We start from the raw sequence: 14,566 nt of genomic DNA on the forward strand, positions 1-14,566 counted from the left end.
AGCAAGGCAGGTCATCAGCTTGGTGGTCCTCCTCCTCCTTGCTGAGAGAAGAGCAACAGAGAGAGAGAGATGCAACCATCAGACAGTGTAGCTCCCACTCACGCTCACCCTGAAATCACTATTATGTAGACAGTGGAAACTCCTGTGTACCCCAAACTCTTTGTCACTCTGTTCTCCACCTCAATGCCCCCATAAACTCTGTATCACTCCAGACCCCAAAAACATGAGTGTTTGTGTTTTTGGGGTGCACACCCTAATTCAATAAGCTGTGCATATGGAGGCATCTGGGGCTGAGGCCCATTGTGTTGACCTGTAAGGCTGAGACTATGTATGAAGGCATTTGGAGTTGAGGCATCTGGGGCTGAAGTATTGTGTGGTTGTGACCTCTGTGGCTAAGGGACTGTGTCAAAGTATTTCGGGTTGAGGCACTGTGTTGGGGCAACAGAGACTGGGCCACACTAGATGAGGCATCTGTGCTATTTGTGGGTTATCTGCAGCTGGTAAAGAGAATACTGGGGCTTAAAAACAAGCAAAAAAAACATGTGCAGCCTTGAACACTGCAGTGTACACCATAATAATAGGCTATATTTAATTTATCAGTTCTTCTAGTGTCACAGAGAGGGGAGAGTTAATTCTCTTTCATTTATTAAGTCATAGAATGTATAAGCTTTTTTACAGGGTTAATCCTTATTATTGTACTAGGCAAAATAATGTGCTAAAAAGTCTTTGGTTTCTGATCAACTTCTTTTCCTTTCTTCCAATTTCCTGAATAAATAGAGAAAGAATATGGATCCAAAATAGAAAAAATTTGAATAAGCCCAAAGTAACATAATAACATAGTTTGTAAGATTGAAAAAAGAGTCCATTGAGCTCAACCTAAAACCCTACTGTGTTGATCCAGAGGAAGGCAAACACCTTCATGAAGCTGATGCCAGTTACCCCATGACAGAGTAAAAATTCCTTCCCAACTCCAATATGGCATCAGAATAAATCCTTGGATTAACGTATTATCCACATAAATCTTGTGTCAACCTGTAATATCATATTCTTCAGAAAAGCATCCAGATCCCCCTTGAATTTCCAGATCTCCCTTGAACTAAAATGAAGGGGACCTCACATGAATCTTTGCCCTGGGTAAAGGAAAGCCCAGACACATCAGATATGTAGCCTACATTTAAGTTATACTGTGGTATACCTGGACCTTGTCCGTTGATATCAGTGTACCGAACCTTGCCTACTAATGACTACACTTGGTACATTTCCAAGCATTTACAGTAAGTTTGAGGCACTCAAAATCACGGATAGACAAAAAATTTAATTCTTGCAAAAAAAGAACTGTATGCACAGTCTCTAGTAGGCAGTATATATGGTTTTCAGGTTTAGTAAAAGCTTGAACTATAGGTGACAGACTCAGTTAACACCTATCATATACAACAAGTTGGATTTTAAGTGCCACTGCAAATGTGGAACTTAAGTAGCTTTGAACCTGTTGGGGACAGAGGGCGTACCTGTATGCTGATATCTATCAGCAGGCATCCCGTGCAAATGCCTGGGGGGGGGGGGGGGTCCTGAGTCAATTCGGACCGGCTATTTGCGGCGATTCCAGCACAATCGGGTCACTGGTGACCCGATCGCCTGGAAAATAAGAGTGATCATTCTAAAGGATATGAATGAGGTGGCTGGGGTGCCACCTCCTCCTATCCCCTGCCATTCGTCAATCAGGACTGACCGACCAATGGCATTTGGGGTGGGGGGGGTTAAAGTTAATTTTCCCCGCTGTGCCCACTGATTGAAGTCTGGCAGAGCGGGTTGGACATGGCTGGCGGCATCTGATCATCGGCGGCGGCATCAAAGTGGTGACTGCTGCATGGGAGCGGCGGCGGCAGCAGGAGGAGGCATGCCGGAAAGTGCAACGGTGGAGAAGGCTGCAGTGAAGATTGCTGGTAAGTGATCTTCCATGTGGCCTTCTAAAAGTTGCAAAACTACAACTCCCAGCATGCCCAGACAGCCAAAGGCTGGAAGTTGTAGTTTTGCAACATCTGGAGGGACACAGTTTGGAGACCACAATATAGTGGTCCTCCAGATGTTGCAAAACTTCAACTTACAGCATGCACTGACTGTCTGGGCATGCTGTGAATTGTAGTTTTGCAACATCTGGAGGGCTACAGTTTGGAGACCACAATATAGTGGTCTCCAAACTGTGCCACTTCAGATGTTGCAAAACTACAACTCCCAGCATACCCAGACAGTCAGTGCATGCTGAAAGTTGTAGTTTTGCAACATCTGGAGGACCACAGTTTGGAGACCACTACACAGTGGTCTCCAAACTTTGGCCCTCCAGATGTTGCATAACTACAACTCCCAGCATGCGTGGACTGTCTGGGCATGTCTGGAGTTGTCGTTTTGCAACATCTGGAGGGCTACAGTTTGGAGACCACTACTTAGTGGTCTCCAAACTGTTCTTCCCCAGTTGTTGCATAATTACAACTACTAGCATGCCTTTCGGCGTTCAGTGCATGCTGGGAGTTGTAGTTTTGCAACAGCTGGAGGCACACTGGTTGGGAAACACTGAGCTAGTTAGAGTCTGTTTCCTAACTCAGTGGTTCCCCACCAGTGTGCCTACATCTGTTGGAAAACTACAACTCCCAGCATGTACAGTCTGTCAGTGCATGCTGGGAGTTGTAGTTTTGTAACAGCTGACGGTTTGGGGCGCCCCCCATGTGAATGTACAGGGCACATTCACATTTGCGGGGGCTTACAGTGGGTTTCCTTCTACAAGTTTGAGCTGCTGCAAAAAAAAATTCGCTGCAGCTCAAACTCCCAGCGGAAAACTCACTGTGAACCCCTACCTGTGTGAATGTACCCTAAAAACAGTACACTAAACCACACCTACACAAAATAAAAAGTTAAAAAGTAAAACACTACATACACACCCCTTACACGTCCCCCCCCCCCCCCAATAAAAATGAAAAACGTCTCATACTGCAGTGTTTCCTATATGGAGCCTCCAGCTGTTGCAAAACAACAACTCTCAGTATTGCCGGACAGCCATTGACTGTCCTGGCAGGCTGGGAGTTTTGCAACAACTGAAGCACCCTGTTTGGGGAACACTGCTGTAGGGTTTTGGTGGAGACAGACAAGCCCCATCCTTGTATCCGGGTCCGCCCCTATTTGCAAATTCCTAGTTTAGTCCTCAAATGCACATGCGCTCTCTTACTTCAGAGTCCTGGCGTATTTCAAGGCAAAAGTTTAGAGCCACATATGGGTTGCTTCTATACTCAGGCAAAGTTAGGGTCTACACCAGCATGTTAGTGTAAAAAAAATAAAAATGTTTAAACTAACATGCTGGTGTTGCCCCCTACTTTTCATTTTCACAAGGTAAAAGGAGAAAAAGACCCACAAAATTTGTTGTAATTTCTCGTGAGTACAGAAATACCGCATATGTGGACGTTATATGCTCTGCGGACGCACAACAAGGCTCAGGAGTGAGAGCGCACTATGTACATTTGAGCTCTAAATTGGTGATTTGCACAGGGGTGGCTGATCGTTACAGCTGTTCTGACATGAACACACCTACAAAAAACACCCACATGTGACCCCATTTTGAAAACTATACCCCTCAAGGAATGTAAAAAGGGGTATAGTGAGCCTTAAAACCCCACAGGTCTTTGACAAATTTTCATTAAAGTTGGATGTGAAAATTAAAAATAGTTGTTGTTTTTTTACCTGAAATGTTGGTGTTACCCCAAATTTTTCATTTTCACGAGGGGTAATAGGAAAAAGTCTTCCAAAATTTGTATTCCCATGTCTTCTGAGTATAGAAATACCCCATATGTGCATGTAAAGTGCTCTGCTGGTGAACTACAGGGCTCAGAAGAGGAGCACCATTATGCTTTTGGAGAGAGAAGTCCCCATGGGGCCAGAACAGTGGATCCCCCAACATGTGACCCAATTTGGAAACTACATCCCTCACGGAATGTAACAAGGGGTGCAGTGAGCATTTACACCCCACAGGTGTCTGACAGATTTTTTGAACAGTTTTGAACTATCCGTAAAAATGAAAAATTTTATTTTTCATTTGCACATCCAACTGTTCCAAAGATATGTCAAACGAGAGTGGGGTGTATATGCTCACTGCACCCATTATTAAATTCTGTGAGGGGTGTAGTTTCAAAAATGGGGTCACATGTGGGGGGTCCACTGTTCTGGCACCATGGGGGCTTTCTAAACGCACATGGCCCCTGACTTCTATTCCAACCAAATTCTCTCTCCAAAAGCCCAATGGCGCTACTTCTCTTCTAAGCATTGTAGTACGCTCGCAGAGCACTTAACATCCACATATGAGGTATTTCCATACTCAGAAGAAATGGGGTTACACATTTTTGGGTGCATTTTCTCCTATTGCCCCTTGTAAAAATGACAAATTTTTGGTAACACCAGCATTTTATTGAAAAAAATATTTTATTTTTACTTCCCACTTTAACGAAAGTTCATCAATCACCTGTGGGGTGTTAAGGCTCACTTTACCCCCTTTTAAGTACCTTGAGGGGTGTATTTTCCATAATAGTGTGCCATGTGTTTTTTGTTTTTTTACTGTTCTGGCATCATGGGGGCTTCCTAAATGTGGCATGCCCCCTAAAAACCATTTCCTCAAAATTCACTCTCCAAAAGCCCAACGTCGCTCCTTCCTTTCTGAGCCCTCTAGTGCACCCACAGAGCACTTTACATCCCCATATGAAGTATTTCCTTACTCAAGAGAAATAGGGTTACAAATTTTGGGGGGCATTTTCTCCTATTACTCCTTTTGAAAATGAAACGTTTGGGCTAACACCAACATTTTAGTGTTAAAAATCTAATTTTTCATTTTCACGTCCCAATTTAACGAAAGTTTGTCAATCACCTGTGGGGTATAAAGACTCAATTTACCCCTTGTTACGCCGAGCGCTCCGGGTCCCCGCTCCTCCCCGGAGCGCTCGCAGCATCCTCTCATTCGCAGCGCCCCGGTCAGACCTGCTGACCGGGTGCGCTGCAATATTACTCCCAGACGGGATGCGATTCGCGACGCAGGAGGCGCCCGCTCGCGATGCGCATCCCGGCTCCCGTACATCACCCGTTCCCCGTCTGTCTTGTCCCGGGGCACGCGGCCCTGCTCCTTAGGGCGCGCGCGCCGGGTCTCTGCTATTTAAAGGGCCACTGCGCCACTGATTGGCGCAGCAGGCCTAATTAGTGTTTTCACCTGTGCACTCCCTACTTATACCTCACTTCCCCTGCACTCCCTCGCCGGATCTTGTTGCCATTGTGCCAGTGAAAGCGTTCCCTTGTGTGTTCCTAGCCTGTGTTCCAGACCTCCTGCCGTTGCCCCTGACTACGATCCTTGCTGCCTGCCCTGACCTTCTGCTACGTCCGACCTTGCTCTTGTCTACTCCCTTGTACCGCGCTTATCTTCAGCAGTCAGAGAGGTTGAGCCGTTGTTGGTGGATACGACCTGGTTGCTACCGCCGCTGCAAGACCATCCCGCTTTGCGGCGGGCTCTGGTGAATACCAGTAGCAACTCAGAACCGGTCCACCAACACGGTCCACGCCAATCCCTCTCTGGCACAGAGGATCCACCTCCAGCCAGCCGAATCGTGACAGTAGATCCGGCCATGGATCCCGCTGAAGTCCCGCTGCCAGTTGTCGCCGACCTCACCACGGTGGTCGCCCAGCAGTCGCAACAGAAAGCGCAACAAGGCCATCAGCTGTCTCAACTGACCGTGATGCTACAGCAGCTATTACCACAGCTCCAGCAATCTTCTCCTCCACCAGCTCCTGCACCTCCTCCGCAGCGAGTGGCCGCTTCCAGCCTTCGATTATCCTTGCCGGATAAATTTGATGGGGACTCTAAGTTTTGCCGTGGCTTTCTTTCGCAATGTTCCCTGCACTTGGAGATGATGTCGGACCAGTTTCCTACTGAAAGGTCTAAGGTGGCTTTCGTAGTCAGCCTTCTGTCTGGGAAAGCTCTGTCATGGGCCACACTGCTCTGGGACTACAATGACCCTGTCACTGCCTCTGTACACTCCTTCTTCACGGAGATTCGAAGTGTCTTTGAGGAACCTGCCCGAGCCTCTTCTGCTGAGACTGCCCTGCTGAACCTGGTCCAGGGTAATTCTTCTGTTGGCGAGTACGCCATCAAATTCCGTACTCTTGCCTCCGAATTATCCTGGAATAACGAGGCCCTCTGCGCGACCTTTAAAAAAGGCCTATCCAGTAACATTAAAGATGTGCTGGCCGCACGAGAAATTCCTGCTAACCTGCATGAACTTATTCATCTTGCCACCCGCATTGACATGCGTTTTTCCGAAAGGCGCCAGGAGCTCCGCCAGGATATGGACTCTGTTTGCACAAGGCGGTTTCTCTCCCCGGCTCCTCTCTCCTCTGGTCCTCTGCAATCCATTCCTGTGCCTCCCGCCGTGGAGGCTATGCAAGTTGACCGGTCTCGCTTGACACCTCAAGAGAGGACACAACGCCGCATGGAGAATCTTTGCCTGTACTGTGCCGGTACCAAACATTTCTTGAAGGATTGTCCTATCCGTCCTCCCCGCCTGGAAAGACGTACGCTGACTCCGCACAAAGGTGAGACAGCTCTTGATGTGAACTCTGCTTCTCCACGCCTTACTGTGCCTGTGCGGATATCTTCTTCTACCTTCTCCTTCTCTGCTATGGCCTTCTTGGATTCCGGATCTGCAGAAAAATTTGTTTTGGCCTCTCTCATCAACAGGTTCAACATCCCGGTGACCAGTCTCGCCAGACCCCTCTACATCAATTCTGTTAACAATGAAAGATTGGACTGTACCGTACGTTACCGCACGGAACCTCTCCTAATGTGCATCGGACCCCATCACGAAAAAATTTAATTTTTGGTCCTCTCTAACTGCACTTCAGAAATTCTTCTTGGATTACCGTGGCTTCAACACCATTCCTCAACCCTTGATTGGTCCACAGGAGAAAAACTACTCCATTGGTGATCGAGAACTACTGGCCATTAAATTGGCGCTTGAGGAATGGAGGCACCTGCTGGAGGGATCAAAATATCCAGTTATTATATACACTGATCACAAGAATCTCTCCTATCTTCAGTCTGCCTAACGACTGAACCCTCGCCAGGCTAGGTGGTCGTTGTTCTTTGCCCGTTTTAACTTTGAAATCCATTTTCGCCCTGCTGACAAGAACATTAGGGCCGATGCCCTCTCTCGTTCTTCTGAGGCCTCTCCGCAACACATCATTTCTCCGGACTGTCTGATCTCCACTTCTCCAGCTTCCATCAGGCAAACTCCTCCAGGGAAGACCTTCGTTTCTCCACGCCAGCGTCTCGGGATTCTCAAATGGGGACACTCCTCCCACCTCGCAGGCCATGCGGGCATCAAAAAATCCTTTCAACTCATCTCTCGATTTTATTGGTGGCCGACTCTGGAGACTGATGTTGTTGATTTCGTGCAGGCCTGTACTGTCTGTGCCCGGGATAAGACTCCTCGCCAGAAGCCTGCTGGTCTCCTTCATCCTCTGCCTGTTCCTGAACAGCCTTGGTCACAGATTGGTATGGACTTTATTACGGACTTGCCCTCATCCCGTGGCAACACAGTTGTTTGGGTGGTCGTTGATCGATTTTCCAAGATGGCACATTTTATTCCTCTTCCTGGTCTTCCTTCAGCGCCTCAGTTGGCAAAGCAATTTTTTATACACATTTTTCGCCTTCACGGTTTGCCCACGCATATCGTCTCGGATAGAGGCGTCCAATTCGTGTCTAAATTCTGGAGGGCCCTCTGTAAACAGCTCAAGATCAAATTAAACTTCTCTTCTTCTTATCATCCCCAATCCAATGGGCAAGTAGAAAGAATTAATCAGGTCCTGGGTGACTATTTACGGCATTTTGTTTCCTCCCGCCAGGATGACTGGGCAGATCTTCTACCATTGGCCGAATTCTCATACAATTTCAGAGTCTCCCGTCACCCTCTTCCTCCCCTCCCTACTCCCTTGCCCTCTGGTTTGCCCGCTGTGGATGAAGTGACTCGTGATCTTTCCACCATATGGAAAGAAACCCAAAATTCTCTTTTACAGGCTTCATCCCGGATGAAAAAATTTGCTGATAAAAAAAGAACTCCCCCCATTTTTGCTCCCGGAGACAAGGTATGGCTCTCCGCTAAGTATGTCCGCTTTCGTGTCCCCAGTTACAAACTGGGACCACGCTATCTTCGTCCTTTCAAAATCTTGTGCCAGATTAACCCTGTCTCTTACAAACTCCTTCTTCCTCCTTCTCTCCGTATTCCCAATGCCTTCCATGTCTCTCTCCTTAAACCACTCATCCTTAACCGCTTCTCTCCCAAAGTTGTTTCTCCCACTCCTGTTTCCGGTTCTTCTGACGTCTTTTCTGTGAAGGAGATTCTGGCGTCCAAGATTGTCAGAGGTAAAAGATTTTTTCTGGTGGATTGGGAGAACTGTGGCCCAGAGGAGAGATCTTGGGAACCTGAGGACAACATCCTAGACAAAAGTCTTATCCTCAGGTTCCCAGGCTCCAAGAAGAGGGGGAGACCCAAGGGGGGGGGGTACTGTTACGCCGAGCGCCCCGGGTCCCCGCTCCTCCCCGGAGCGCTCGCAGCATCCTCTCATTCGCAGCGCCCCAGTCAGACCTGCTGACCGGGTGCGCTGCAATATTACTCCCAGCCGGGATGCGATTCGCGACGCAGGAGGCGCCCGCTCGCGATGCGCATCCCGGCTCCCGTACCTCACTCGTTCCCCGTCTGTCTTGTCCCCGCTCCTTAGGGCGCGCGCGGGTTGATTTTTATTTTTCAAACTTTTTGAATGTCATTTTGAATACTTTTAGGGGTGAAGATTTCATAATAGGGTCCATTATAGGGTATTTCCAACATAAATATTCACTTCAAAACTTAACTGGTCACTGAAAAAATCAGATTTTGAAATTTTTGTGAAAAATTGGGAAATTGCTGCTATACTTTGAAGCCCTCTGATGTCTTCAAAAAGTAAAGACATGTCAACTTTATGATGCCAACATAAAGTTAACATATTGTATATGTGAATCAATATGTCATTTATTTGACATGTCCCTTTTCCTTACAAGCAAAATGCTTCAATGTTAGAAAAATGCAACATTTTATAATTTTTCCTGAAATTTTGGAATTTTTCACCAAGAAATGATGCAAGTATCGACAAAAATTTACCACTAACATAAAGTAGAATATATGTGTAGAGAAACAGTGCTCGGCACAGCTGACAGGTATAGCTCATGGACAATGAAGCTGCCGGGTCGTCACAACTAGTGTTGCTCGCGAATATTCGCAATGCAAATTTTATTCGCGAATATCGCATATTCGCGAATTCGTCAATATTCACGAATATAGCACTATATATTCGTAATTACGAATATTCATTTTTTTTTTTCACAGTACACATCACAGTGATCACCCCTCTCTGCTTCCAGCATGTGTGGTGTAAAGAAGGCTCTAATACTACTGTGTGAGACTGGCGTGCGAATTTTCGCATATGCGAAAATTTGCATATGCTAATTTTTGCATATGTGAATTTTCACTTACGCTGATTTTGGTTTATGCTAATTTTCGCATATGCTAATTTTCGCCTACGTGAATTTTCGCGAAAATAAAATGCGAATATTACGAATATGCGAATTTAGCAAATATATGACGAATATTCGTACATATATTCGTGAAATATCGCTAATTCAAATATGGTCTATGCCGCTCAACACTAGTCACAACTAGATAAGCAGTACCGGGTGCTCTATTCCAGAAAAGCAAGTCCAACATATAGAAATATAAGCTGTATATAACGATGAGAAGAAAAGAAATGGAGCACTCACGCAATTACTATGTTCAAGGAGGTAGGTACACATCCAGGGGTTTCTTCCTTGCTTTAGCAGGGAGGAGGTAGATGATCCAGGGGGAGCCTCAGACGCTGGCCACTGACCGTATCACGCCCTTTGGAGCTTCGCCAGGCCTGACGAAGTACCAAAGGGCGTGATACGGTCCGTGGCCAGCGTCTGAGGCTCCCCTTGGATCATCTACCGCCTCCCGCTAAAGAAAGGAAAAAAAACCCTGGATGTGTACCTACCTGCCTTGAACATAGTCATCGCGTGAGTGCTCCATTTATTTTCTACTCATGGTTGTATACAGTTAATATCTTTACTATAGCGTGTGCACCTCCGGACACTCCAGTTTCCAATATACATCCAGCTCACACAGTGCTTACATATACTGTTTCCCATTATGATCGGTTATATTTTTTAGTTATATCGGTGCCGATTTACACAGTTCTTTTCCAGATCACATGCTATAGAAATATAAGAATGGCACTCACCCGTCTGGCGGTAAGGTAGTGGTGTATTTATTGTGCAAGAACAAGCATACACAAACCGGCATCACAGGAGCGGCATCTTGTGAGAGGGACGCCGAAGGCTGTGATGCCGGTTTGTGTATGCTTGATTTTTGTACAATAAATACACCACTACCTTACCGCCAGATGGATGAGTGCCATTCTTATATTTCTATATGTTGGATAAAGTAGAATATGTCCCGAAAAAACTATCTCGGGATCAAATTTAGAAGTAAAACCATCCCAGAGTTATTAATGCTTAAAGTGATAGAGGTCAGATTTGAAAAGAATGCTCCCGCCCTTAGGGTCATAATGGGCTCTGTCCCCAAGGGGTTAAAGGGGTACTCCGGTGCTTACACATCTTATCGCCTATCCAAAGCGTGTTTACTCCGGGTCTGATTATGCTCGACTGCAGATCCGGCGGCGTGTGACGTCACACCTCCGCCCCCGTGTGATGTCACGCTCCGCCCCTCAATGCAAGCCTATGGGAGGGGGCGTGATAGCTATCACGCCCCCTCCCATAGGCTTGCATTGAGGGGCGGGGCGTGACGTCACACGGGGGCGGAGGCGTGACGTCACACGCCGCCGGATCTGCGGTCGAGCATAATCAGGACCGGAGTGAACACGCTCCGGGCATTGATTACAAACGGGGTGCCGCGTGCATGATCGCGGGCGTCCCCAGCTGCGGGACTCCCGCGATCAGGCATCTTATCCCCTATCCTTTGGATAGGGGATAAGATGTGTAAGCACCGGAGTACCCCTTTAATGGAACTGACATAACATTTCCAACCATAATACTTTATTACAGAATTGCTTTTGATGTACTTACCAAATGTATAATTTTAGCCAGCCCCTACAGTATGCCCTTAAAAACTAAAAGAATTCTCACAATAAAAAAAAATATTTCAATATAAACCCATGTAGTGCAAGAAACAAAGAAGTCATCAAATCACTTTAATAAACATGTAATAAAAAAGTAGCAGTTGAAAAGAAAAAAAAAGGAAAACACTGTGTAAGCAATCTTCTCAGCCTGCTAGTCTCCTCCTCTTGTGGAGATATGTATTGTTGTTCTGATTGGTCCTGTGTTTGACGGCTTAAGCACAATGAGAAATTATAGACGTCTCACTGTGACTGAGACAAGCTGTCTGTCTTTCATACAGAAAGAGCTGCAAACAACATTATCAAAACTGAGGTAAGTAGTTAGAGATCCGTCCACGGTAAGCATGTGTGAGAAAGAAAATGCTTTAGTTAGAAAAAAAAAAAGTCTATGAAGTAGAGGAATCCGGGAAAGAAATGTGCACTGTGTTTTAATGTTATCCTAGCAATAAAAAACTGTAGTCATCTTGTAGTCATGTAGGATAGTAGCAGCGTTGTAATAGTCTTCAAACATTTGTCTTATTCTTATTCCATCATAATAATAGGTATGTAAACATTTAAATACCGTATTTTTCGCCTATAGGACGCACTGGCATATAAGACGCACCCAATTTTAAAGGTGCAAAATCTAAAAAAAAAATCTGAACCCAACAGTGATCTTCAACCTGCGGACCTCCAGATGTTGCAAAACTACAACTCCCAGCATGCCCGGACAGCCGTTGGCTGTCCGGGCATGCTGGGAGTTGTAGTTTTGCAACATCTGGAGGTCCGCAGGTTGAAGATCACTCTAATAGGAGGTGATACTCACATGTCCCCACCGCTCCGGACCTGTCACCGCTGCCCTGAATGTCGCTCCATCGCTGTTACCGCGTCCCCGTGGTGTCCCCGAGGCTCCGGACGTCTTCTTCCCCGGGATCCACGCTCTCCGTCACCGTCATCACGTCGCTACGCACGCCGCTCCTATGGGATGGCGTGCGCGACAACGTGATGACGTCGAAGGAGAACGCCGGCCATGCAGGGGATCCCGGCACGGAGCAGACACCGATGAGGCAGGTAATGTCCCTTCCAGTGTCCTGTAAGCTGTTCGAGACGCCGCGATTTCACCGCGGCAGTCCCGAACAGCCCGACTGAGCAGTCAGGTTAGTGTCACTTTCCCTTCAGACGCGGCGGTCAGCTTTGATCGCCGCGTCTGAAGGGTTAATACAGGGCATCACTGCGATTGGTGATGTCCTGTATTAGCCGCGGGTCCCGGCCATTGATGGCCGCAGGGACCGCCGCGATAGGTGTTTGTATTCGCCGCATAAGACGCACCAACTTTCCCCCCCCCCCCCAGTTTTGGGGAAGAAAAAGTGTGTCTTATACGGCGAAAAATACGCTAGATTTCCTTACACAGGTTATTCTTCTGGCGTTTTTTGGAAAACTGACACTGTGGTTTTTGACTCAAAGTGTATTTAAGAGGAATGGGAAATATAAAGGAAGGACTTATACTCCTCCTTCCTACTGGATCCACAGCTGTCTTTGCCTCAAAAACTACAGTTGTGGTTTTCTATAAAAAAAATTAAAAAAAACGCCACAAAAAAAACCTTTGCGGAAACCTAGCCTAAATGAATATTTTTACCTACAAAAGCACTTCATGTAAACAACAAATAGGCGTAAATTTACAGTAAACGTTCTGGTAATGGAATCACAGGGCATTCATAGAAAATATCCGAAATATCCGAACATTATATTTAGTTTATATTTGATATTAACTTTATATTTTAAGCACTGGCAATAAACCCTTATTCTACATATGTATTTTTTGCATTGTTAGCACCCTTCATGCATTTGGAGTTCCCCTCTGGATCTCGGGGGCCACATGTAAGCATAGGAATTACAGCTCAGCCTATAGGTGTCTTTCCTCAAATCCTAAATTTTCATACAGAAGAAATCCCTTAGATGCCAGCCTCTAGGAAGAGGAAATTACTTGTGAGAAGCCAATAAGGACAATGTTGAGGGAAACAAATGCTGAATTTGTATAGGTCCTTATGTACATTGCTATATTATCAATTTTAGTTTTGTAGATTTATAATAATGTGAGCATGCTGTAGACCAGAGGTGTCCAAGTTTTTTCCTGCATTTAGCAATTTCATCAGAAATGTATGTGTGCGTGGGCTGTACTCATTTTTTTTTACCGAGCCCCTCCCTGAGCACATCCAAGAGCACTCACCATAACCATAAGACCAACAAACCCCTCCCACCATACACCCACATCACACAGCAACCATTAGCACCCCCACCCTGCAAAGCCGGCAGGCAGGAAACATTCAGCCACTGTCTAGCAGAGAGAACCTAAAGGCATCCACTTTTCCAGCAGTTAAGGGCGCACACACAGTTGTATGCATGCTCGCAGGTGATGTGCAATATGACTTACCAGCCACTCACATTACATTGCGTCATCACTCCTATGTGTCCGGATGCACACTGCCATGTTATTTGCAGATGGTTCTGTGCAGGAAACCTGCTGTCACTCAGGACTTGCACCCAGCAGCAAGTCCTGGACAGGTAACTAGCCTCCCCTGTTTAACAGGGAATATGGAGAGTGAAGCTTGAGCTCCAGAAGCTCCAATGATTTTTAGGCCTTAGGTGTGGTTACTGCTGGCGATCTCCAGTGAGCCATATCTCCACGTTCGGTGGGCTGAATTCAACCCACGGGCCACATATTGGATGCTCAGACTGTAGACTCTTACTGTATTTCTTTAATATTAAGTGTCTTTATTGTTTTACATAGGGACATAGAGGTTTTATCCTGGATTAATAAAATATGTAAGGGGTATTCTCCCCAAAACACTTGTAGTTGGACACTGCTTTGACATATCTATGAGGGTTTTCTACTGCGTATTTGAAAGTGGGCGGGCTCTTCTCGGCTACCCATAGCAGATTTTCCATGGAGGAATTTACACTGCGGAAAATCCTCCTCAAGCCCCATTGAAGTCAGTAGGGACTGTTTCGGATTTTCCGCAGTGTAAATTCCGCCGCGGAAAATCTGCTACGGACAGCCGAGAAGAGCCCGCCCACTTTCAAATACGCAGCGGAAAACCGGCAAAAACAAAGAGCGTGTGAACGCACCCAGAGATTCACTCTCATTAAAACAAATTTTTGCTATTGCACTCCTCATGGTAAATGAAAAATATTTCTAATATACTCTGTTGAAAAAAATGAAGATGTTTTATTTGTGCTTAAAAAAGCTCAAGAGCACATTTTCCCCCAACTCATACACAGACTTTGGACCAAAGTCCGAACACAGGAAGTGCCGCCTGGAGTGCTGAGG

The 14,566-nt window shown here is 46.2% G+C and overlaps 1 protein-coding gene across 1 annotated transcript in view; it reads left to right on the forward strand.

Moving 5' to 3' along the window:
• Positions 1-14,566, forward strand: part of LOC130357485 (granulocyte-macrophage colony-stimulating factor receptor subunit alpha-like) — a 139,396-nt gene that overhangs the window by 41,051 nt on the left and 83,779 nt on the right. Inside the window, exon 3 of the mRNA XM_056560184.1 lies at positions 11,480-11,572. Within this exon, the coding sequence (XP_056416159.1) occupies positions 11,480-11,572 (93 nt within the window). The remainder of the gene's footprint in view (positions 1-11,479; positions 11,573-14,566) is intronic.

Source organism: Hyla sarda, chromosome 2 (genome assembly GCF_029499605.1).
Source record: "Hyla sarda isolate aHylSar1 chromosome 2, aHylSar1.hap1, whole genome shotgun sequence".
Taxonomy (NCBI): domain Eukaryota; kingdom Metazoa; phylum Chordata; class Amphibia; order Anura; family Hylidae; genus Hyla; species Hyla sarda.